The following is a 25,771-nucleotide window of genomic DNA, read 5'->3' as shown; positions in this document are numbered from 1 at the left end:
CATGTTGCTGTTTAAACTGGATGTTTTCTCGTTGCTTCCAGCGCTCCAGCCATCCATTTGTAGCATTAAATCCCTCTATGCCAAAGCTAATGGCAAGCTAATTAGCATTTTTAATCAGCATCGGTCCGCTAACTGGCAGCTGTCTGCTTCTAGCTTGGCTGAACCAATGCAACAAAGCGAATTCAACATCCTCAGATTTTCCTGCCCGTTTTCTTTTTCGGTCACGATTAGTCTTTTTTTGCCAGTCATCAATCACCTGCTGCCGTTGCCTAATGTAACAATATTCCAGCAACTTTTCAAAAAACTAAATTACAGTGCATCCGGAAAGTATTCACAGCGCATCACTTTTTCCACATTTTGTTATGTTACAGCCTTATTCCAAAATGGATTTAATTCATTTTTTTCCCCAGAATTCTACACACAACACCCCATAATGACAACGTGAAAAAAGTTTATTTGAGATTTTTGCAAATTTATTAAAAATAAAAAAATTGAGAAAGCACATGTACATAAGTATTCACAGCCTTTGCCATGAAGCTCAAAATTGAGCTCAGGTGCATCCTGTTTCCCCTGATCATCCTTGAGATGTTTCTGCAGCTTAATTGGAGTCCACCTTTGGTAAATTCAGTTGATTGGACATGATTTGGAAAGGCACACACCTGTCTATATAAGAACCCACAGTTGACAGTTCATGTCAGAGCACAAACCAAGCATGAAGTCAAAGGAATTGTCTGTAGACCTCCGAGACAGGATTGTCTTGAGGCACAAATCTGGGGAAGGTTACAGAAAAATTTCTGCTGCTTTGAAGGTCCCAATGAGCGCAGTGGCCTCCATCATCCGTAAGTGGAAGTAGTTCGAAACCACCAGGACTCTTCCTAGAGCTGGCCGACTATGTAAACTGAGTGATCGGGGAAGAAGGGCCTTAGTCAGAGAGGTGACCAAGAACCCGACGGTCACTCTGTCAGAGCTCCAGAGGTTCTCTGTGGAGAGAGGAGAACCTTCCAGAAGGACAACCATCTCTGCAGCAATCCACCAATCAGGCCTGTATATGTATGTGTATATATGTGTGTATATATATATATATATATATATATATATATATATATATACAGTTGAACTTCGGTTCACGAACGTCTCGGTACACGTACAAATCGGTTTACGACCAAAAAGTTTGCCAAACTTTTGCCTCGGTTCACGACCACACACTTGGTATACGAACAAGCCAGATTCCCTTTCAGTTTGTACATGTTCAGTCTCTCCTTGTGCATTTCCTGTGCAGCGAGCAAGAGAGAGAGAGCGAGAGAGTGCGCGACACACACACACACAGGCAGCGTGAGAGAGAGAGAGAGAGACGCAGACACACAGGCAGCGTGAGAGAGAGAGAGAGACGCAGACACACAGGCAGCGTGAGAGAGAGAGAGAGAGAGACGCAGACACACAGGCAGCGTGAGAGAGAGAGAGAGAGAGACGCAGACACACAGGCAGCGTGAGAGAGAGAGAGAGACGCAGACACACAGGCAGCGCGAGAGAGACCGACGCAGACACACAGGCAGCGCGAGAGAGACCGACGCAGACACACAGGCAGCGCGAGAGAGACCGACGCAGACACACAGGCAGCGCGAGAGAGACCAACGCAGACACACAGGCAGCGCGAGAGAGACCGACGCAGACACACAGGCAGCGCGAGACAAAGAGCTGGACGCATAAGGTAGGAAGGCAGTTAAAGAATGCACTGGGCTTGATTTTGTTTTCACTTCTGTTTACAGCGATCGGTTTGTAGCGTGCATTGTTGCAATGTTACTTTTCTTGATGGTTTATTAAATTACGGATTTTTTCAAATGTTCATTTTTTTTCCCTGTGCTTAAAACTCATTTAAAAAAAAAAGAAAAGTGTTTTTAGCCAGCGGTTGGTAGCGCTATAGCGCGAACTATTGCAGTGTTAGTTTTCTCTGTTGTTCAAGGTTTTCTCAGTGTTATTCAATGTTTTTACATTTAGTTTACTATTACGCTGTGCATTCTATGGTTTAATTAACTATATTTGTGCTTAAAAACGTAAAAAAAAAATATATTTACATACAGTTGATATGGTCTGGAACAGATTAATTGTATTTACATACAATCCTATGGGGGATTACGACCAGAGTTTTGGAACGAGTTATGGTTGTGAACCGAGGTTCCACTGTATTTATGTGTGTATGTATGTGTATATATATATATATATATATATATATATATATATATATATATATATATTTATATATATATATATATATATATATATTTATATATATATATATATATTTATATATATATATATATATATATATATATTTATATATATATATATATATATATATTTATATATATATATATATATATATTATATATATATATATATATATATTTATATATATATATATATATATTTATATATATATATATATATATATATTTATATATATATATATATATATATATTTATATATATATATATATATATATTTATATATATATATATATATATATATATATATATATATATATATATATATATATATTTATATATATATATATATATATATATATATATATTTATATATATATATATATATTTATATATATATATATATATATATATTTATATATATATATATATATATATATATTTATATATATATATATATATATATATTTATATATATATATATATATATATAATATTTATATATATATATATATATATATATTATATATATATATATATATATATATTTATTTATATATATATTTATATATATTTATTTATATATATATTTATATATATATTTATATATATATTTATATATTTATATATATATATATATATATTTATATATATATATATATATATATTTATATATATTTATATATTTATATATATATATATATTTATATATATATATTTATTATTTATATATATATATATATATATTTATATATTTATATATATATTTATATATTTATATATATATTTATATATTTATATATATATATATATATATATATATATATATATATATATATTATATATATTTATATATATATATATATTTATATATATATATATATATTTATATATATATATATATATATATATATATATATATATATATATATATATATATTTATTTATATATATATATATATATATATATATATTTATTTATATATATATATATATATATATTTATATATATATATTTTTATATATATATATTATATATAATATATGTACACACACATACGCATGGCACAACGTTAGGGGCTTCGCCTCTAGCGCTGACGTCCGAGGTTTGATTCCCGAGAGGGGGTGCAGTGAGTGTGTACGCCTGATGAGCCCAGAATTAGGGCGAAACACGTGTCGCGTACTCTGTGCATTATTTGACAATAAAACTATTTTCAACCATATGTATAATATATATATATATATATATATATATATATATATATATATAATATGTACTTGTGTGCACATATGTACATGTGATTTCTCAGTTTTTTTTTTTAGTTTGCAAAAATCTGAAACGTTTTTCACGTGTCATTATGGGGTGTTGTGTGTAGTATTCTGAGGAAAAAAATGAATTTAATCCATTTTGGAATAAGGCTGTAACATAACAAAATGTGGAAAAAGTGATGCGTTGTGAATACTTTCCGGATGCACTGTATGTATGTGTATGTATGTGTGTACATACACATACATACTGTATATGTGTGTGTGTATATATATATATATATATATATATATATATATATAATATAATGTATATGTATACAGTGGAACCTCGATTTGTGAGTAACTTGGTTTATGAGTGTTTTGCAAGTCGAGCTAAAATTTTGACTTGATAAACGAGTGAGGTCTTGCAATACGAGTAGTATGTATACACTTTGTCTGCTGAGCATCATGTGATCACAACTGAGATGGTGGTTCTTCTCGCTCTTTCTCTCACTGAGTGATTGTGGGCAATCGTCTCCTATTCTCCGTCTGAGTCGGTGTGCCTCACTCATATAGTCAACATCCATACGAGCGTATACTGTTTACTACAGCATTGTGACTGTGTGTGTGTGTGCGTGCGTGCTGTGACATGCGAGTCCCTGTCTTGCACCCCAACACACGAAGCTGAGTCTCAGTACTTTAGCAACACTAGCTTTATTCAGCTTGAAACAGCAACAGCGCGGTTATTTATTGTAGCGGAATCTGCCACTCTCCTATAGACAGACACAGCAGTCAGGCAGGGTCGTGGCCAAGTAATACTGTGCCCTGCGCATTTATAATGTTCCTTGTATCACCCATTGATGGCAGGCGCTTATAGCATGTCTGCGATCTTTTCAGATTCGCTTTTATGGCGAACTGCTACAGCGCTGGGAGACTGTGATTGCTTTGGGACGCTCTTCCGTGTGAAATCCCACAAAAGTTTAGAAACTCACTCACACCAGCCATGATTCTTTTCAAAGGTAAATTGCAGGTTAATTTTTTTTTATTGTATTTTTACTTTTTATTTTGTATTAATAATTTTTGTATGAATAGTTTTGGGTTGTGGAACAAATCATCTGAGTTTCCATTATTTCTTATGGGGAAATTCGCTTTGAATCACGAGTGCTTTGGACTGCGAGCACGTTTCCGGAACGAATTATGCTCGCAAACCGAGGTTCCACTGTACAGGTAAAATTCCGTTACAACGAACTGCCAGCGACCTAAAAAATATTTTGTTGTAATGAAAATTTTGTTGTAATGAGATTCTGTATTTGTCACTATAGTGCTTTCTTTAACTTGCTTCCAGGCGTTTGCAATCATTTCAATAGCTTCTTTTACGTTAATTTTAATCTTCTCCTGTCTACAAGTTATGCTGACGAGAATTTTTCTCAGCATTTCCTTGCGATAATACACTTTCAGGGTGCGAATGATGCCCAAATCCAATGGCTGAAGCACTGCTGTACAATTGGGTGGGAAGAATTCAGCGAGAACATTATCTAAATGTAGAAGCATGTTGTGGGCAGCAGAGTTATCAAACAGAAGCCGAATCATCCTTTTCTTCTTCTTCTTCATTCATATTGTGAGGTTTCTGAACTCTTTTTGGATCCCAACGGGAATGACACCCTGAATTGCGTCCCGAAGCGCGATTGCCGCATCTGTGGAAGATTGTTTGTCTGTTGCTGGGGCAGGGCAACAGCAGGCTCACAGCAGTGCAGTGAGGCGCCACAGAAGCGAATCCTAAAAGATCGTGGTCATGCTATAAGTCCCTGTCTTACACCCCAAAACACGAGGCTGAGTCTCAGTACTTAGAAAAACCAGCTTTATTCAGCTTGAAACAGGAACAGCACAGTTATTTATTGTAGCAGGATCTGCCACTCTCCTATACACAGACACAGCAATCAGGCAGGGTCGTGACCAGGTTAGTGGCCAACTGCATTTATAATGTTCCTTGCATCACCCATCGAGATCTTTTCTGTTTGCTTCGGTGAAGAGCCACTGCAGAGCTGTGAGCCTGCTGTTGCCCCAGTAACAGATAAACAGTCTTCCACAGATACGGTGATCGCATTTCAGGACACTCTTCGGCGTGTAGTCCAATTGGGGGAGGTCCCAAGAGAGTTTAGAAACCTCACATTTTCTTGAATGAGTGGCGCATTAAAAGGAATCTTTCTTGAACGAGCATCACTGAACCACATAAAAACAGCTTTTTCGACATCTTCAAATGCAGCAGTACACATACGTTTGCAACCCAAGATTTTTCTTTTCTTTTTTTGCTCGGTCTTTCAAGAAAGTTGACAGTGTCGATGGCAAAATTCTGAATTCACTGGCAACGCCTCTTTTCTTTTTGCTGCAATTGATGCAATAAGATGCTGGAATTATCTGCAAATTTTTGAAGATATAGATTCTGAGCTTTTCATGTGATGCTTAGACAACTAGAAATTGAATTTTATATACAGTCAGCCCTTTGTATCCATGTGTTCCATATCCTTGGAATAAAAATATTCTGAGGTGTGGGCATTAGATAGAATCTGTAAAGTTTCATATTAAAAAACTGGAATTTGTAGCACATTAATCTCTATTCTGAATCTATGCCAATGAAGTGATCTGTGTGCATACCTTGCTATATGCTTTCGCTTTGGGAACTGAATAAAATGTCTCATGCAAGTAAACTTACAGCTCCTATATTGTAGTCAATTGCTGAGCCAACATACTGCTCTTCATTTGGCTAGCTTTGTTCATATGAAGCACCTTGCTGTACTCTGTAGAGTGAACAAACTCGTTCTTTGGTAAATTGCCACTTTTTCTAAAAGTAAAGGTCTTTCTCAGATTTTCTTAAACTGTTGCTCCCTCCCAATCCAATCAAAGTGAGTCGGTCCATCAGCTTGCAGACTCCTGGGCAGGTGCGGAAAGCTGTGCAGGCTAGAAACAGTTTTGACATACACAGACTCTCCCTAGATAATCAGTACACTGTAAATTAAAAACTTAAGTTTCAACCAATAAAACCATTATTATTGACGGACAGGGACAGCGGCATTAAGGTGCAGTGAAGACCTTGGTGTCCCATTGTGTGCACCCTTTGTTTCTTTGACAGAAGTCTCTGCTAAAAAGTAATTAAATGGTCAAAGCAATACCTTAAAGGTTAAGAGGGAGCATAAGTGCTATCTGTCAACAAGAAAACAAAAATCTTGGATCCTTTTAAAAGTGACATGTTGCTTGCTGAAGTCAATATTCCCTAAACAATACAGTATAGCAGCTAGTTCCATAGCATTTTCACTGTATTAGGTATTATAAATAATGTAGCGATGATTTAAAGTATGTAGGAGAATGTATGTAGGTTATATACAAATACTATACCATTTTATATAAGGGGCTTGAGCATCCGTGGACTGTTGGTCCTGGAACCAATCCCCCGTGGATACAGAGGGCAGACTCTGTGTGTGTGTGAGTGAGTGAGTATATATACACACCATGTAAACACAATAAGAACAATAATTTACTATACCATAAAACACTAAGTTCTGTATATGTATCCTGTCCCTCTGTGCAGTCTGATTAGTCAGTTTGGCTTGTGGTGATGCAGTTGAATTGCAAATGTGTGACACATGAGGAGGAGAAAAGTCATAGGAAGCATGTTGAGAGAGTTGCCTGGAAAGATGGGAAGTATAAAAGCAGACAGGAGGAGAACCAAGTGCCTCAAATAATAAGTCTGAAACGCCATCTTTACAGGAACACGCTTCTGATAGGGAGCACCAGTCAAGAGAGAGACAGGCAGACGTGGATACTGAGAAAAGGTGCTGAAGGTACTTCTTGGGCAACATACAGCAAATATTTTTAAATTATTCCATTACCTGTCTTTGAGGTATAGCATGTAAGACTGAAGATAAAATACATTGTAAATAAACAAAGTGATATTCCTTGTGAGAAATTTCATTGATGTACACTGTTGACCTGTTTCCACCATCTGAAGGGTATGTAGAGCTATAAATTTAGTATTACAGGTGATAATGGCAACTTTTAATGACGTTTTCTCATTGAATTTATTCCACATATTTACACTTAGAAAAGCTAAACTTCTAGTAGCCTTTGTTCAGAGTTAGACTTCTTATGTAACCTTTTTCAATTCACTTTTGCCAGAGATACTAATAATTTTGGAGGGGATCAATAAGTGCAGTGGTTTTTGTGTGATGCTGTAACAGATATATATCAATGTAATTTTTTCTGTTTTTTTTTTTAAAGCAGGATGACGAATATCGATGGCATAAAGAAGACTATCATGGCCCGAGATCAGAAGACTACAGGTAGAAAAAAGATTTTTGTGGCAATTGTGCTTTTTTTTTCCTGCAGTCCAGAACCACATTTTAAAAAAAAAATCAGATTTTTAAGATGTTCTGTGTCATATTTTTTACTTGCTTTTGTATGGAAGAAACAAGAGGACATATGGAGTATCATAATGTACGTTACAGGAAAAATGTAATTAAAGAATGCTATTTAAAAAAAATAAATAGAAACTGTTTTTTGTATATAGAAGATATTTTAGGACAGTATTCTTATATGTGACATGAAAAAGTAAGGACCAGTAATTTCATGGTTAATATTGTTAACGAAAACTTTAAGTAAAATGACAAACATTTTGTTAAATGAAGTAAGACAAACCAAAAATTTGGTGAAACTGAACACTAAACTAAAATTAAAACTGTACACTTGAAGCTGGCTGAAATAAAAACATGAAAGGGTGGAAACCTAAATCTCTTGCTTCTATTTGTATAAATAAAAATAGAAAAATTAATAAAATAGAAAAAAAAACCTTTTTGCACACCTTCATATAATATGTGACAGAACACATGAATTTACATAGAAGAGAGGCTAGATTACTGGTTTGAGTGGGCAGTGGCTCTGGGAAAGAAACTGTTTAGGTGTCTGCTAGTTGTAGTTTTAATTGACCTGAAGTGTTTACCAGAAAGGAGTTTTTGGGCAAGTGATGAGCTGGATGAGATGAGTCCATGGTGATCCTTCTGTAACTTATTTTTGGAGCGTGCCATTGCTGAACCAAAACAGACAACGACAGAGAATGTAATTACATTTTTAATTATGGTTTTGTAAAATTGTAATAGGATTGGCTAGAAAATGTTTAATTTGTTTAGTTGCCGTAAAAAGTACATCTACTATTAAGCCTTCGTAGTGATGAAGTGTGTAATTCATGGGCCCTGTTTGGTTTGTGGAACTCAGTTAAAAGGAACAAATCCAATTAATTAAAAACAAACCTGTGTTCCTGTAGTAGTCTGTAAAGAGACTGTGGTTTGATGAAAAAACATAAAACATATCAAAGAAGGTAAAATGACAGATTACATTTGTCAGGATACTTTGTCTTTGCAAAAAGCTTCTTTCTGGTCATCTAAGTCAACATAACACTAAAACAGTGTGCTAGTACAGCTAATAATTGAATGTACTGTACAAGAGGTTATGCAAATGACCTTTCCACAAAAGGTAATGTAAAGTACTTGATGTAAAGCTTAAAATGCTCAGTGCTGCCAAAGTAGAAACTTTATTCCTTGAACAGATGGACACAGTTATAATATGAGTGAGACACTTTTGAAAATTACCTTATAAATATTTTATATATACTTGGAGATGGCTGGTCATAAACTGCATTATTTAAAATTTGTGTGTATATAATGAAAGGTTGACTTACTGATTGACTCAATAACAAAACCAGTATTTTCTGTTTAGCTGAAAAGCTGAAGTTGGCTGTATGCTGAAAGGTATAATTTCGATATATTTAGGGGTAAAAAAAAAAAGCCAACCTGCAATCGAAACCCTAACTCACAGTGCCCCCCTGTTTTACGACAGCACTGACAGAAATCTTAAAGAGGAATGGGGTTTATCAATTTATGCAAATGAAGACCATTTGAAGTAGTGAAGTGAAAGGAGGAAAGTTCCAGTAAGAAAGGTATTTATTATATATCCCCTATCCCCACTTCATCTTCTCTAAAACCTTTTGCTAATGTGAGGACTAGAATTTCCATCAGCCAGTGCTGCTCCAGACAATTTCATCACCACTCACAAAGTTTAAATAAGAGCCTTGAAAAAAGTGACCTGCAAGTGCTGCGTGGATTTTTTTTTCCTCCCCTCAATAATTTCAATGTCTTTATGGATTACGGTGTTTACCTTAGAACATAGTTTCTCAATCTTTTATGGCCTTGGGAGCCAGTTTTACCTTTTTAAGTTCCTTGCTAACCAAAGAAAAGTAGCCCTTGGTACAGGGGGATGGGGTGGAGATGGAGGTCAGGGAAGCATTGACAGACAAGGGCGTGGTTAGGCTTTCGGAATGGACCATGTAGTGTTACCCTCATTGGCATGGTTAGGTGTGGGTGGGCCTGAGATACCAATCCCATCCTCCTTGTCACTGCAAGGAGCTTTACTCGATCTGCCAATCAATTTCTTTTTCATTTCCCTCTCGAAATATTTGGTTCATAAAATGCTGTATAAGCTCCAGAATAGCCATATAAAATCAGCAGTTGCTTATGCATCAGTTAATTTATTTTATAATTTTTTGAGTCACATTTGTGAACGAGTTTCTGTCTCCTATTTTTTATTGAAATGTACGGTACTGTTGACGTGTCACTATATCATGATGGTTAGTGAGCTTTGAACCAAGGTAACCAACCTCTTAACTAATGTTACTTTAGTTCACAAAAGTTATGGTGCTTTTATGCTCATTTTTCTGTCTCTGAAGGTTTAGATTGTATTAACTCTTTTAAAGACGTATTTCCTTATAATTGTGTATTAATTTTTTTGGCTGTTGGCAAAGGTTAAGAAACCACGTAATTTGTTGCGATTAACGTAAATGCATTGGACTGATTGTGCTTTATGATCTTAGATTGATCGTGTCCAAATGATGTGGTAATTTACCATTAAAACCACAGCATATTGTCTGCACTGCTAGAATTGGTTGACCTTTTTGTGTATTTTACCTAATTATTTCATGTATTCATGTGCATTTTACGTTCATTGTAAAGCTGTAAGTGTTTCTTTATTCTAGTATAAAACCAGTATTGGTTTCCTCAGGTCATCAAGTAAAGCATCATCTTTTAGTGAAATCATTTATCTTTATCTGCTTTCATATTAGAGCCATTTGGATATAGATCATCTACTGTGCACCCTCCAACTGACTAAAATCATCCCTACTTCATCTTATTTGTGCTTTTCACAGTAATTCGTGTATGTCCACATTTCAAATCTGTTGGATCAATTGCATGCCATGTTATGGCTTTGTGACACTACAAAATCACTTGGACACTTCAGACAAGAAAGTATTGACACAAAACTGTCACATACAACATGGCATAAAACAATTTATTACTTGTTTCGAATTTTCAAATTTTTTCTAGTAGTAAATTTTATTTCAAAGTTATGTTGAAGATGCCAAACTTTCCTTGGCCTCATTCCTCGTGCTTCTGCCAATCTGCAGGTCAAAAGTTCTTATATATATCAGACCCAGAAAACACTGTCCCCGCTGTTTTAACATAAAATTTAAAGATATCTGGTCTTAGAATTAATCTGAATAAAATTATACTCTTTGCAGTGAATTCACAAGCATATAATATTAGATTAGACACCCTACCTTTTACCATAGCAGATCAGTTTAAATACCTTGGGGTAAATATCACAAGTAAACATAAAGCTCTTTATCAACAAAATTTTGGCGTCTGTATGGAAATAATTAAGCAAGACTTGCATAGATGGTCAACCCTTCATCTCACTCTAGCCGGAAAAATTAACATTGTTAAGATGAATATCCTTCCTAAACTTCTCTTTTTATTTCAAAACATTTCAATATATATCAATAAATCGTTTTTTAAACAGTTAGATTCAATAATAACCTCATTCATTTGGAACTCAAAACACCCACGTACCGAAGAGCGACCCTACAAAGACCTCAGGCAGAAGGTGGCATGGCTTTACCTAATTTTCAGTTTTATTACTGGGCAGCAAACATACAAGCCATAAAAACCTGGACACAAATAAATGAACATAAACAGGCTTGGTCCGCAATAGAAGTAAAATCCTGTAGTACTTCTTTATATTCCCTGCTCTGCTCTCCAATAAATGAAAGTTATCGCAAATATACTAATAACCCAATTGTGCTTTACTCACTCAGAATATGGAGCCAAATTAGGAAGCATTTTAAGATGGAAAATCTTTTATCAGTGGCACCTCTGCAAGAGAACCACCTCTTTCAACCTTTGCAAGTATATCCAGTTTTTAATACCTGGAAAAGTTTTGGGATTAAAATGCTCAGAGATCTTTATATAGACAACATATTTACATCTTTTGAACAATTACGTTCAAAATTCAACCTCCCAGCTACACATTTCTTTTACTATCTTCAAATTAGAAATTTTGTTAAACAGAAATTGCCCGATTTCCCCCACCTTGCACCCTCCACAATGCTGGAAAAAGTACTGCTCAATTTCGAGGAAACAAACACTATTTCCACAATATATAAAATCTTATTAGAGTCCCTACCTTTCAAAGATCCAAGAGGACATTGGGAAGAAGATCTCTTAATCAATATATCAGAAAAGGAGTGGAAGGTAGCAAAGCAGAGAATTCACTCGAGTTCTATATGCGCAAAGCATAGAATTATTCAACTAAAAATTATATATTGAGCCCATCTGTCTCGCTTAAAACTGTCCAAAATGTTTCCAGGGCAGGATCCAACCTGTGAGCGCTGCAACCAAGCTCCTGCCTCACTGGGTCACATGTTTTGGGCCTGCACTAAACTAACATCATTTTGGACAAAAATTTTTAAGTGCCTCTCAGACAGCCTTGGTATCACAATCCCTCCTAACCCATTAACAGCTGTGTTCGGTGTTCTCCCAGATGGACTTGAATTGGAGAAGGACAAGCAAACTGTGATTGCATTCACTACACTTTTGGCACGCAGACTTATTTTGTTAAATTGGAAGAATCCTAATTCTCCTCTTTTAAGTCAGTGGGAAACCGATGTTTTATATTATTTGAAATTGGAAAAAATCAAATTTTCAGTTAGAGGATCTGTACAACATTTTTTCAGAACATGGCAGGATTTAATCAATATTATTTAGAATAAGAGAAATAACTATTATTACATTTAACTCCCTTCTCCATCTCTTATTTACATAGATATTTACTTCTCCCTTTCTTTTGTTTAATGTTGCCTTATTAAAAAGCCTAAAGCAATTTTCCTTTAGCTAAGCTCTCCTTCTCAGGGGTGGGGTTTGATTAGTCTTCATATTTGTTGGGTTATAAATTGATCTGTTTGTATGGAATGATTACAATGAAAATTAATAAAATAAAAATATTAAAAAGTTCTTTTTCACTGCCAAGAGAAGATACTGTTACAATGGTAAATTTACAGAAGCACAGTACATTTGAACATTTGAATGTAATTGTTTAGCCTCATTATTACCCCAAATCATATTGTGGACCGTGCAGGTACAACTCCTTTGCTTATTCAAGAGAAAAGGAGTGGACTCCTGCAAGGCTGTGGATCGTTGTCTGAGGCATTAAGAGTGATTTAAACAACAGGGTATCCATTTGTAAAATAGACATTCATACATGTACAGTATGTAATATAGGCTGTGCTGCACAGCTAAACGTGAAGTTATTTACTAGATTCTGTATTACTTAAACAGACATGTGATGTGAAAAGAAATTTTATGTTCATCACTTGTGTGGAGCATGGCGATATTCTGACTTGCATGTTAAATTAACTTGTCGAATAAGTAAACAAAGTTAAAATTTAACTTGGGCAGAAGCACATCAAAAATAAAGGCAATCTCATCTGGTAATTGTCTGGCTCCTGGTGTGGACATCACAACGGCAGACAAGAAGGAAAAGAGTTTGTCATATTTCTTCAAAATAACAACAGCTTTTTCCTTTTTATTTTCCCATATACATTTTAATTTGCCTGTAATTATTCCCTGCAATAATTGTTGGATAGAATAATTCTAAACATTATCACACCTGTAGCAGTATTTAATTTTACCTCCTATAATGTAAAAAAGGTGAACACAAGTGCTTATTTTTAATCACTCAGTATACTGCTTTACCTTTACTGCTATACTCGCTTCAAGATATTTTTCGCAGGGCAGAGTTCTTGGTAATGAAATCAGTTAGCACAGAGCAGGCTTGTTTCCTGAAAGTCTTGCTGAACGTGCTTGTTGCTAAGTAGAAATGAGCAAACTCTGTGCTGTTTGCTTCGCATTGAGTTTGGAAAAATCACGGAAGTGTTCATGAATATCCCTGAACTTGCCAAAATGTATTAAAGTCAATAGGTTTGAACCAACTGGATTATAATGGTGCAGTCATCTTGAATATGCCCTGAAGGCTAGAGAAACATCTGCCAACTGTACTGGATCGATTTATTGTGGTCAAAAAATCAACCTGATCTGTGCAGCAGCAATGCCAACCACAGCTCCACCATGCGTCCATGAGATCAAAGAAAGAACACAGAGACACGCAAACGTATATTTCTTTAAAACAAAGCGGAAATTCTGAAATTGTAGTAAACAGTCAGAAAAAACACACTGGTCGTTTTTTGGTGATGTATATGAGAAATTATTGGTTTACGCGCTTTACAGAAAATGCCCTGGCAGCAGCTCGGCTCTGACCCACTCAACCACTGCTGTGGTAGCGCACAAGGCAACAGATGTTTTATGTTGATGTATGTGAGAAAATATTGCATTGTGTGTGTTTTCAAAAAACTGAGTTTTTTGGAAAAATATTCAGGCCTTGGAGAAAGGGAAAGGCAGAAAATTCAAAGTGGAATGTCATGATCGAAGCTGCTGAAGGCTCCCCAAATTGTTTGTGCTGATGCTTTGTGGTTTTTCTTCTATCGAAAAGATCAAAATGTCTTGCAAATAGTAACAAATCTTTTGTTATTATTTCATAGTGTTTCCTGTGTTGGTGGCGTCAGTCTCTTTCAAGGTTTGTTTTCATTCTCCACATAGCTAATTATGTATGCGTAGGGTTTGCAGCTCCTTCTCTTATATTGACATGGAACTCGAAGATTAACCTGCACCAAGCAGCAATAAATCATTATTTATGCTGTATATGTTTCATAAATATAAAATTTGGGAACCTGCATTATTTACTTATCTCTTAAACTCCTTAAATTGAGTTCACTTACTATACACAGTATTAATGTGCTTTTATGGCTTTACATTTTATAGCATTTGTTTTTATGGAAAATGTAAAAAACTGGAATGAATACTTGATGCTATAGTAGTTCACCAGCTGTCTTTGGCTTCCATGAAGTCTGCATGTTCTGTTTATTGTTCTGTTTATATCTGAATGAGCTTTCTTTGCTAACTCCAAGTTTCTCCCAGTGTTCAAATCTGCAGTGTGTCAGCCACTAGACTAGTGAAACTAACTATGAGCATGATCAGCTGCTGTTCTTACTGCCAACCACTGCGCAACCATGCCTCTGTGAGATCAAAGGAGAAAGAACGTAGGTAGAGAGCTTCGTAACCTGTTTGTAATGCAAATGATCATTGTTGGCTATTACAGCTCCGGGAGATGCCACGCTGGCCTCACAAAGCATTTTGGGATGTTTAAATAAATAAACTCCTAAAGCAACTGAATTATCAGTATATAATTCGACAAACAAGGGCAAACACGTATGTAATTTGCTGATCAGCACTATTGCTGAGCATCATGAGCTTTCTCCTGTTATTAACTGATAGAGTGATCCATCCATCCATTATCCAACCTGCTATATCCTAACTACAGGGTCACGGGGGTCTGCTGGAGCCAATCCCAGCCAACACAGGGCGCAAGGCAGGAAACAAACCCCAGGCAGGGTGCCAGCCCACCGCAGGGCACACACTAGGGACAATTTAGGATCGGCAATCGACCTAACCTGCATGTCTTTGGACTGTGGGAGGAAACCGGAGTACCTGGAGGAAACCCATACAGACACGGGAAGAACATGCAAACTCCACGCAGGGAGGACCTGGGAAACGAACCCGGGTCTCTTAACTGCGAGGCAGCAGCGCTACCACTGTGCCACCGTGCCGCCCAATAGAATGATTAAAATTTAAAAAAACATACAATTGTACAGCTGTAAAATATCTGTTCTCGTTTTGTTACCCTCTTGATTGCTGTTAAGTGGTCTGGTCTGTGTTAAAAGTGTTTGTTACATCGACTTAAGATGTACAAGCCAAGGTTGGCATAATTTTTCTTTTATTTTGAGTGTGTTGATGATAGGTAATCACTTCCCTTACTTGCATAATACTTTTTGAAATCCATGGGGCTTTTTTCCCCCCGTGTACTGTATACGGGAGATAATTTATTTTTGATGCAGTGCATTTAATAGTTTGTAACCAATCAGTGATACATGACATAAGGCATCCACTTGGACTTGTACCAGCTTGTGATTTATAAGCTCTTTTATAGTGTGATGTACTGAATTTCATCCATTCAATCTGATTCATCAGTACAGAGCACTGTGGTGGTAACCTTCTTAATATGTTTTCCCCATCATCCACCTATTGCAACAAACAATGTTTGTGAAATATTTCACTGAAAATAACATAAATATATACATGCTGTACATTCCAAAGTGTTATTTTAATGCTGAACAATGCTGTACATATACCTTGTATCTTTCAGCTCTTTCTCTTCCTGTCTCTGTTTTTCTGTGACCTTACATTTATTGGTCACACGCGAGAAAAAATCATGTTGAATACCTGGCCCCAATTAAAATGTTATCACCTGATAGTGTAGCTTGCAGTAGTTGTGATGTGTGTGCTTACAGCATGAGGTAGTTCTTCAGAACTACTATACACCACCATCTTCTGATTTTTGCATATCCACCTATAGAATATAAACAATCAAATTTCTGAGAAATGTTCACTACAGTGTAAAATCACTCACTTTTGTTTCACTTTCTATTTCTCCATAACTTACCTCACAGAAATTAAAAGGAACACCCATCACAAAATAGAGTGCATACTGCTAATGAGAAATGGTAACAAAAGAACTTTAGAATTTTGATATTATCCCACAACAGAATATGCTGTGTATTATGTAGTGAGATATGAATGTGATATACTACTATCAAAACAGCTCACACTTGTTAAGGAGTCCTTGTTTTGGTATGCCCCCTTGTGGTGAAAAAGCAAAAAAAAAAAAATCTAAAACACTGTTGCATACTGATTAAATTAAAAAATTGCTATCACCTGAATATCATTAGGAACTAATACTACCAGTGGTCCTGGTGAAATGAGCTGACAAAGGTCTCTTTTGAGGGAGCATTAAAATGAAATGAGATGAGTATTGAAAGTTATAAGATTATTTCAAAAGGCAATCCAGAAATGGAACATTCTGAAAAAGTAAAACTGAAAGGGATAAGAATGAGCCATGTCTCTGTAAACAGCAATGTGCCCAACTAGACATTCTTAAACCAGTTAAAAAAATAAAAATGAAAAAAATAAACATAAATCTGAACATGTAACAATAACGATTCTATAAACCTATAAAAGTAACAAGATGGCACAGAACAGCTTCATCCTTTAGTAGTTCTGCACAGGTCCTCACTACAGAATTCTCGGATATATTGAAAATGATGATGTGGACTGAGAAACAAGCATTTCCTTGTTTAAAAAAAAAAATGAAACATGAATGAAAAGGATTAAAGCTGAACCAAAGCCTGTTAAGGACATGGACTTATAACTGAACAACCCATTCTCCATGTATTTAACTTTCGCACATAAAGCCCTTAATGTGTTATGGTTTGCATTGATGAGGCTATCTCTTTAGGTCGGAGCCTTCAGTATCTGTAAAGTGTTCTAATACATGGACTGTTTTCCTATGTGCTTCTCACTTTTTTTAAAGAGTTGCCATTTAGCAATAGCCTTGTGTATGTAAGATAATTACCCTGATATGTATGGTGAATGCCATGTATTTCTTTCGGTGTCATAGGCCACAATGACTCTCCCAAGTCTTCTATGATAATACTAAATGGTTCAATTACTGAAATAAACAATTTTATCTTTGATGCACTCCAAGTTAGCATAACTGACAGGGGCACATCATCTTTATTTACCACTTGTTTCATCTTTAGCAGAGCCTCCACTGAACCCCAAACCAGTAATTTTGAACTATGATGTCAAGTACATTTTCTTTAAGAGCCATTTTGCTGTTTCTTCCATGAGGACAAAAATACAATGGTCGAATGAGCTCACATTCAAAAGACAGGATACAATTTCTTATGGCATAATCCACGTTTAAGGTGCACTTGTCTAGTTCTTTTTTTTTTTATTATGTGCACAGGACTGGATGGACAGTAAAATGATTTCTCAATAGCAAACCTATCTTGTTTTGGATTCATGCACTGATAGCTAGGGATGGGTATCATTAAGATTTTATTGATGCCAGTATCGATACCTATGCTACTTATTGATACTGATACTTATCGATACGCTTATCAATACTCCTGCCCATTATGTGGGGAGACAATGTGAATCTTGAAAGGGGGTGGCGTCGTCTACCTGCAGTTGAAAAAAAATGTAAAATTTTTTGCATTGCTTATGTAACACCCCACAGCTTTTACTGAGGGTGCTGACCAGAGTTCAGTTTTTTTTTTCTTTCAAATAATCTGAATATGACCTTCTTGTTATACTATTGTTCTCGACACTATCTTTTAATGAAAAAACCTGTGTTAATAATCTTATGAACTAACTAATAATCTAAAGTTTAATAATCTACCCACACTCCAAGACAAAAAGATAAACCAATATTTTAACCAGTTAACTCAATAATTTACGTAACATTACCATGAATTACCCCTTGTTACGAAACCACATTTAATGAAACTTTTTTTACTCTTTTTCCCTTTATGGCTAAAGGTAGTTATTATCAAAAACGCACAAGAACTCAATTGTTTTGTTTAACTGTATGAACTATTATTTACATATATACATCCCACATTCCATACAAAATCATAAATTCAGTAGATTTAAGTCCAGGAAAACAATGTTTACCCAACAGTTCTTTCTCTGAAAGCATAAAGAAAAAAAATAAGTAAAATCCAATTAAACCTAAGTCTGCAAAAAAAAAAAACTATTGGAAAGAAAAAAAATCATTTAAATGGTACCACACATAAACATTGCAAGCCTGACACTTGCTTGTGATTGCGGTGTTACTCGCTGACTGACTCCTTCACTCTAGTAGAGCATACGGAAATTGCTTGTTCCCAGCAGAAGCAAGTGAACACTTGTGTCCATCTTGACAAGTGCCGAGTTGGCTGCAATCGTTGGTCAGCTGCAGTAACATCTGACAGCGACAGTGAATTCTAATGCCTGCCGACAGGGATGATGAATTCCAATGCCTACCGACACTTCCTTTTATTCAGCCTTTCTCGGACAGTGCCCCACAGCTCCAGTTCTCCACAGCTTGCTGGTTTGGCATTCTCGACACAGTCTGTCCAACCACTACCATGTCCACATATTCTCTCCCGACAGTTAACTCCATGCTGGAATCAGCTCCTTTTTTAAATAAACTTCTAGTTGAAGTTTACCATTGTAAAAACAAATTTCTCATGGTAACAATACCTACACCACTCCCCACTTCACTTTTTTCTCCTTTTTTTTCTTTGCCTCTGACCTGTGCCCTCATTGGCTACCATCCAAACCAATAACATAAGTTAAATACCAGAGTTTACTTTTAACTTTAAAATATTGTAAATATAATTAGATAATTTAACAACATATATAATAAAATTAACTCTTTTATATCATGAACATTGAATTACTGTCTCCTAACTCAAGTTTTAAAGGGCTACACTTATGCTTGTAAATTAACTTATCCCCGGTTGCCAGGACAACTCTGTTCAAACTTAAGGCAAGTACTTAGCAGTTGGCGATCTATGCTATGCATACCTAAACCAACTCTACTTCAATGTGGTGATGGGCTGTATATCTTTCTCAATAAACTTTGCAAAAGCTGTTTGACATTTCCTGTTTTTTTCCTAAGCCATTTTTCCTCATTGAGCAATGGAGAATGGGGTGGACCTGAGTATCTGAATGCTGGTATCCACTGACGAAGTTGTGGCTGCTGCTTGAGTGTCACTGTCTAAATACAAATTAAAACTGATGCGTACCTTGTATGTCCAGAGTGAATAACTACAGACTTATTTTTTTTTTATCAGTAACGAGTGTTACCTTGACTTGTCGATGGCTAGGCAGTCTCGCTTTCAGTTTGGCTAATTCCAGCAGCATTGTAGCTTGGGAGGCTGCACTGAGTACGTTTCAGCAGCCACTTTCATGAAGCAAACACGCTGCACTGCTTCATATTTACATAATGTTGTACTTGTGTTTAATGAGGTTACTAGTGTTACTCCCTTTACATGCAACTACCACTTCACATATATTGCATTTGGTTGCATTATCATTACATTCACTAAAGTGAGCCCACACTTTTGAATGCTTTACTCTACTTATCATGATGACTGGAAAGCACAAAATGTAAACAAGAAGTTCCGCAATTAAAACGTGATCGCCTGATGCCTGCAGTGTCGAAATCATTAGGGATGATTAGTAAAGAAAGCAATTCATTTTGGTTAACCCTCCCCTGGGCTAGCAAGGATTATTTTACGTGGTAAGGTTATGCCATCTTTGTCTTCTGGCCCCACCCCATGCAGACATGATTACCAAAATGGGGGTAGAATCTTTTGTCTGCCTATGCCCATCCCTTGCCCCTCTGAGCTTTGTCTCTGCCCCATCTGCAACCCACAATGAGGATGTTTTCCCCACAGAGAAGAGCAGGGCAAGGGTGGCCGAAATCCCTTGGTGAAACAAGTGCAGTTAGAAAATGGGGAAAATATCACCTAGCACTGTCAAATAGTTCAAGTGAACTTTTAAAAAAATTCAAATATTATATACAGATAAATTAGTTATGTAGTACCTCTGATAAAGCCTGTTAACCAATGGCACTATAACCATAGTAAGGCCCATTGTCCTAGAAAATTTCCTGGGGCAAAGTAAAATCATAGTAGTATAATAATAAGAGTGATTCAAGTCAACATTTTTGAGTGAGTAAAAGTAATTAGTAACTTTCACTGTTTCTTCTAGGTAGACATTTATTCAAACTCAAAAAAAAATTGCAGTGCATGACAGAAATAACTAGAGTACCAACAATTTCCTACACTTGTCTATGATCTTCTACATCATATGCAGTTAAAGATTGTAAGTAATTCCAAGTGTGACTTTTTTCTGTGATTATTGCCTAGTTGTGTACAGAAAAGAGACAACGGTTCATCTTTCGTCAGAAACATTCAATTACAATGACAGGAAAAGGAGGAGGTGAAAAGGATATGCTAAAGGAAACTACACTACTGGGACTGAAAGGTTACTGACAAGACAATAAACAGTTAGGTGAAGCGCATGGCCTGTTTTACAATATGTGTGCAATCTCCAGATGCAGATCAATCCCTAATAACACTTTTATTGGCTTGGAAAATGTATAAATTTGGTATATTTAATACTTTTGCTTTCAGGCTTGGATTTGTGCCTCTTGAAGTCCAATTTAAACTGCAAGAGCAGACCTGATACTTTTTAAAATGTATACAAAATGTAGCTGCGTTTCCCCAAAGTTATCAAAGTTCAGCAGCTCTAACTTAAAAAATGTGATTCAACAAAAGCCTGACGCGCAGAAATGATTCCACAGACAAAATATCTTCATTTTTAAAAGTTTAGTTAAGTTTCAAAGTAAAACAGTTCACACAAAAAAGAAAATTAAAATAGCAAAAAGGAAAAATGTATAATAAGAAAAGTTCAGTTCTAAGCTTAATCTTGTTACATCTTAAATCATTACTATTTACTTAACATTTCTGAACCATTTCAAGACGTTTCTGAACCATTTCAAAATGGTCAGAAAACTGTATGCTTATCCAATTTCTAAGTTAAAAATGGGTCTTTCAAGTCCCTGTTTACTGGGACCTGTTCTAAACACAACTAGATCTATTATCACACTGTTTCTCAGTTATAGCAAGAAGGTTCTATCTCTTACTAACTTATAGGGGGAAAAGACTATACCATTGTCTATTACTATGGAAGAAATTATATTCTATTCAAATTAAGAAAACATTAATATTAATATTAACTCAAAACTTTAACTTTTTAAAATTGGTTCTTACACAAAATGCATCACTTTTGTGAAATATTGTGGTAAGCTAATATATACCATGATTGTGAAGAAATAACTGAGCAGAACATATAACGTAGTTTAATTAGACCTTTTCTTGGCATAGAGAAGTGGTTGGTCAGTGGTTGCCATTGTGTTTCTAATCTTAATTCCTAATTGGTTTGTCTACTACAGGTTGTAAATGATTTAAGGTTCCCCATGTCTGCTGTGCCTTTGTCCCCAGTTTGTAGTTTCTTCCTAATTTGAATTTGTATGAAAGATTTGTAGGGAAAAAAAGAAAGCTTTAAGGCCTGGATATGTAATTTTCACATTCTTTATAATGTATAGGGTAATTAAACTTGCAGTTCTTGAGAATCACTTTTAAAAATCATAATTTCTGTGTGAAATCAATAAATCATACTGTCCTAGTCGCATCTTTCTTCAGCTGCTGTAATTCTGTCTGTTCAATCTTTGTCTCCTATCACTGTCATTCTGTACACTGTTGATTTTATACCACACAACTTCTTTTAAAAAGAAAATTGGCGGTAACTTCTCAAGAAGATGCATCTAATGCTCCATTCAGTTCTGGTTTTCATAGAAATGAGCTTGCAAAAGCATGACTTCACTTCTCTCACAAAAGTCATATTTTTGTTGTTTGCAAATGCAAAGAAATTATAAAGAAAATTATAAAGTGTATCTTTTCAGTCTTAATTTCTTCACTAACATTGCACAAACATGAAAGAAAAGTTTATATAGTTATGGATTTTTATTAATTTTGCCATCTACTTAGAGTAAACATAAAACCAAAATTTCAGTAGTTATCTGATTTACTATTTGGTGAAGTGCCAGTTACAAAAGTAAACTTTTTTCTACCAGTTAAACATTTACTTGTCATCACTTCTGTGTCCTTTTTTTCTCTGACACCCCTACCCCCCCCCCCCCCCCCTCCAGTTTAGTTTCAGCACTAGGCTAACATGTAGGCAAGCACATTGAATAGTTTGTCAAATGTTTTTATTCATTCTGTTACACATCTCTAATTTTAGATTTATTGTCTTCTTTTTTATTTTTTTAGCAGTTGGAAACAGTAAAGCTGCTCCTTAAATACAGAAAATATTACCTTTAAAGACAGGATTTAAAAGTGCGTAATTTAGAGTGTAGCTCTTGGCAGTTCTTTTGGAATAGTGTACTACAACCTCTTTAAGATTAGGTGGGCAGCTGTCCAAGAGAAATAGTGTTGTGAAAGGCAGCAATATATTTTTAAAACAAACTTTAAGTCTAAATTGTGTATTTTTACATTGAAGCATTAATGTTTCAAATATTTAATTTATTACAGGAGAAAAATAAAATTTCTGATTTGCAAGTGAGTCTTATAAAATACTTTTTTACTGAACAGCAACAATGATGAATGCTTTTTACAGTATATATAATTTAGAATGCCCAGTGTGCATAATGTATTTGCTGAAATGTATTCTTAAGTAAGATTCTGTTGTGTACCCTGAACTCAAAGAAAACCCTTAATTTGAAGGTGTGAAAGTCAACAATAGAGTAGTGTTCAGTTTATATACAGTTGTGCTTGAAAGTTTGTGAACCCTTTACAATTTTCTATATTTCTGTATAAATATGACCTAAAACATCATTAGATTTTCACTCAAGTCCTCAAAGTAGATAAAGAAAAACCAGTTAAACAAATGAGACAAAAACATTATACTTGGTCATTTATTTATTAAGGAAAATGATCGAATATTACATATTTGTGAGTGGCAAAAGTACAGTGTATGTATGTATGTATGTATGTATGTATGTATGTATGTATGTATGTATGTATGTATGAATGAATGAAACAAACAAACAAACAAACAAACAAACATCAGCGCACCAGTGGTGGCCCTGCCAATTCTAGTATTCTATGGCAAATACCAATCAAACTCCACGATGTAGGGCAATGAGCATAGGGCCCACTGGCTGCAGATTTTTATTCTAACCCTTTTTTTAATGAGTACCCTGTTTGTACTGCAAAGTAACTTTTTGTAAATTCATTTTAATTGACTTCTCTTTTATGATCTATTCCCCGGAATTTCTTTATCGTTCCTCTGAATTGCTTCATTTCTTTCCTTAAATGGCACTCAAACGGAAGTGAAATGTGGAGTGAGGGAGCCAGGAGAAGGCCAACTAAGTCAGGTCCTCAAACTCAAACCAGCTGCTTAATAAGTGCTGATTCTTGTCGTTAATTTGACCTGTTCTTTAATTCTGTGTATTGTTGCTGCTCTCCTTGTGCAATAGCAGACGTTTCTGAAACTGTTGATTTCCTCTTTTCTAAGAGCACTGTTAAAATTTTTTGTAGACCTGAGCAAATCAACATTCCTGAGACCTTCATCTTTCTTTATATTCAGATATTGTATGATGAACTCCAGTAGTTTTGGCGCATTTTATATCCCATTATTTTTTGGCTGGTAATTAAGGAAAAAACAGTTAAGGAGCCTGAATCTTCAAGAGCAAGTCAATTAAAATTAGTTCAAAAAAGTTAATTAGCAAAAACAGGTCACTCATTAAGAAAAGGGTAAGAATGAAAACCTGCACCATGGTGGTCCTCCAAGACCCGGAGTTGGCGATCCCCGCAGTAGAGGACATCAGGCCCTCAGGCCACCCTCATGAAGTCTGTTTCTGATTGTTTGGTCAGAGACATTCACACCAGTGGCCTGCTGGAGGTAATTTTGTAGGGCTCTGGCAGTGCTCATCCTGTTCCTTCTTTCAGGAGCAGATACCTGTCCTGCTGATGGGTTAAGGACCTTCTCCGACCCTGTCCAGTTCTCCTAGAGTAACTGCCTGTCTCATGGAATTTCCTCCATGCCCTTGAGACTGTGCTGGGAGACATAGCAAACCTTCTGGCAATGGTACGTATTGATGTGCCATCCTAGAGAAGCTGGACTACTTGTGCAACCTCTGTAGGGTCTAGGTGTCACCGCATGCTACCAGTAGTAACACTGACTATAGCCAAATGGAAAAACTAGTGAAAAAACAGAAAAGATGAGGAGGGGGACTCCACCTGTTAAACCATTCCTGTTTTGGGGGTCATCTCATTGTTGCCCCTCTAGTGCACCTGTTGTTAATTTCATTAACACCAAAGCAGCTGAAACTAATTAACAACCCCCTCTGCTACATAACTGACCAGATCAATATCCCAGAAGTTTCATTAACTGATGCTATACTCTGATTAAAATGTGTGCAGTATATTTGTTTTGAGCAGTATACCTGTATATAGGGTGATTCAAAAAGATTAATCCAATTTCAAAATAATTTATTTCACTTGTAAGTCATTACAGAACAATGCAGTAAATTGTAAATGGTTTCTGTGAGCATAAAGTTTATTATGTAATTTTACAAGTGCTCAATATAACCTCATATGACATCAGTGTGATAGTCAAATTCATCCCATACTCGATTGTGCAAGTCGAGTGTCACTATACTCACAGCTCTTTCAATGCGATTTCAGAGATCATCAAGTGTTGTTGAGAGTGGTGGCACATAAACAGAATCCTTAAGGTACTGCCACTTAAAAAAAGTCAAACGGCATGAGATCTGGTGATCTTGGTGCCAGAAATGGAGTGCCAAATTGTGGGCTCCTTTACGGCCAATCCAGCGATGAGGGAGCTTATTGTTGACAGGTGCTCAAACTTCCTGGTACCAGTGAGGTGATGCTCCATCCTCCAGTGATAATCAGAAATTGTATGACCCTCTCTTTCAATTGGTATGTGATTGGTTCCTAGGCACATCATGGTTGTAAAAATACGGTACTTTCAAATCGGATTAATCTTTTTGAATCACCCTATATATATATATATATATATATATATATATATATATATATATATATATATATATATACACACACTAGCTGAAATGAAATACCCAGCGTTGCCTGGGAGGAAAATAGCGTTTTGTTTTTTTTTTGAGAAAAATATAATTACAAATAAATTAACAAACAATGAAGACTCACTAATGTGCTTGTCTTGCGGTCTTGTATGTTATCATCCAGTTGACACTCGGAACCGGCCAACTCTATTTAATTTCAAAAGCAACAGGGTCGCGGTGGTGCTCA

The 25,771-nt window shown here is 35.6% G+C and overlaps 1 protein-coding gene across 2 annotated transcripts in view; it reads left to right on the top strand.

Moving 5' to 3' along the window:
* The window catches only part of pphln1 (periphilin 1), a 123,512-nt gene that overhangs the window by 30,740 nt on the left and 67,001 nt on the right, over window positions 1-25,771 (top strand). Inside the window, exon 4 of one of the 2 annotated variants that reach the window (XM_051919691.1) lies at window positions 7,747-7,805. In XM_051919691.1, the coding sequence (XP_051775651.1) occupies window positions 7,747-7,805 (59 nt within the window). Of the gene's footprint in view, window positions 1-7,743; window positions 7,806-25,771 lie in introns of both variants that reach the window. The other variant, XM_028810813.2, reaches the window with a different exon arrangement.

The sequence above is a fragment of the Erpetoichthys calabaricus genome, chromosome 1, assembly GCF_900747795.2.
Source record: "Erpetoichthys calabaricus chromosome 1, fErpCal1.3, whole genome shotgun sequence".
NCBI lineage: Eukaryota > Metazoa > Chordata > Cladistia > Polypteriformes > Polypteridae > Erpetoichthys > Erpetoichthys calabaricus.
This window is presented reverse-complemented; position numbering and strand designations above follow the sequence as displayed.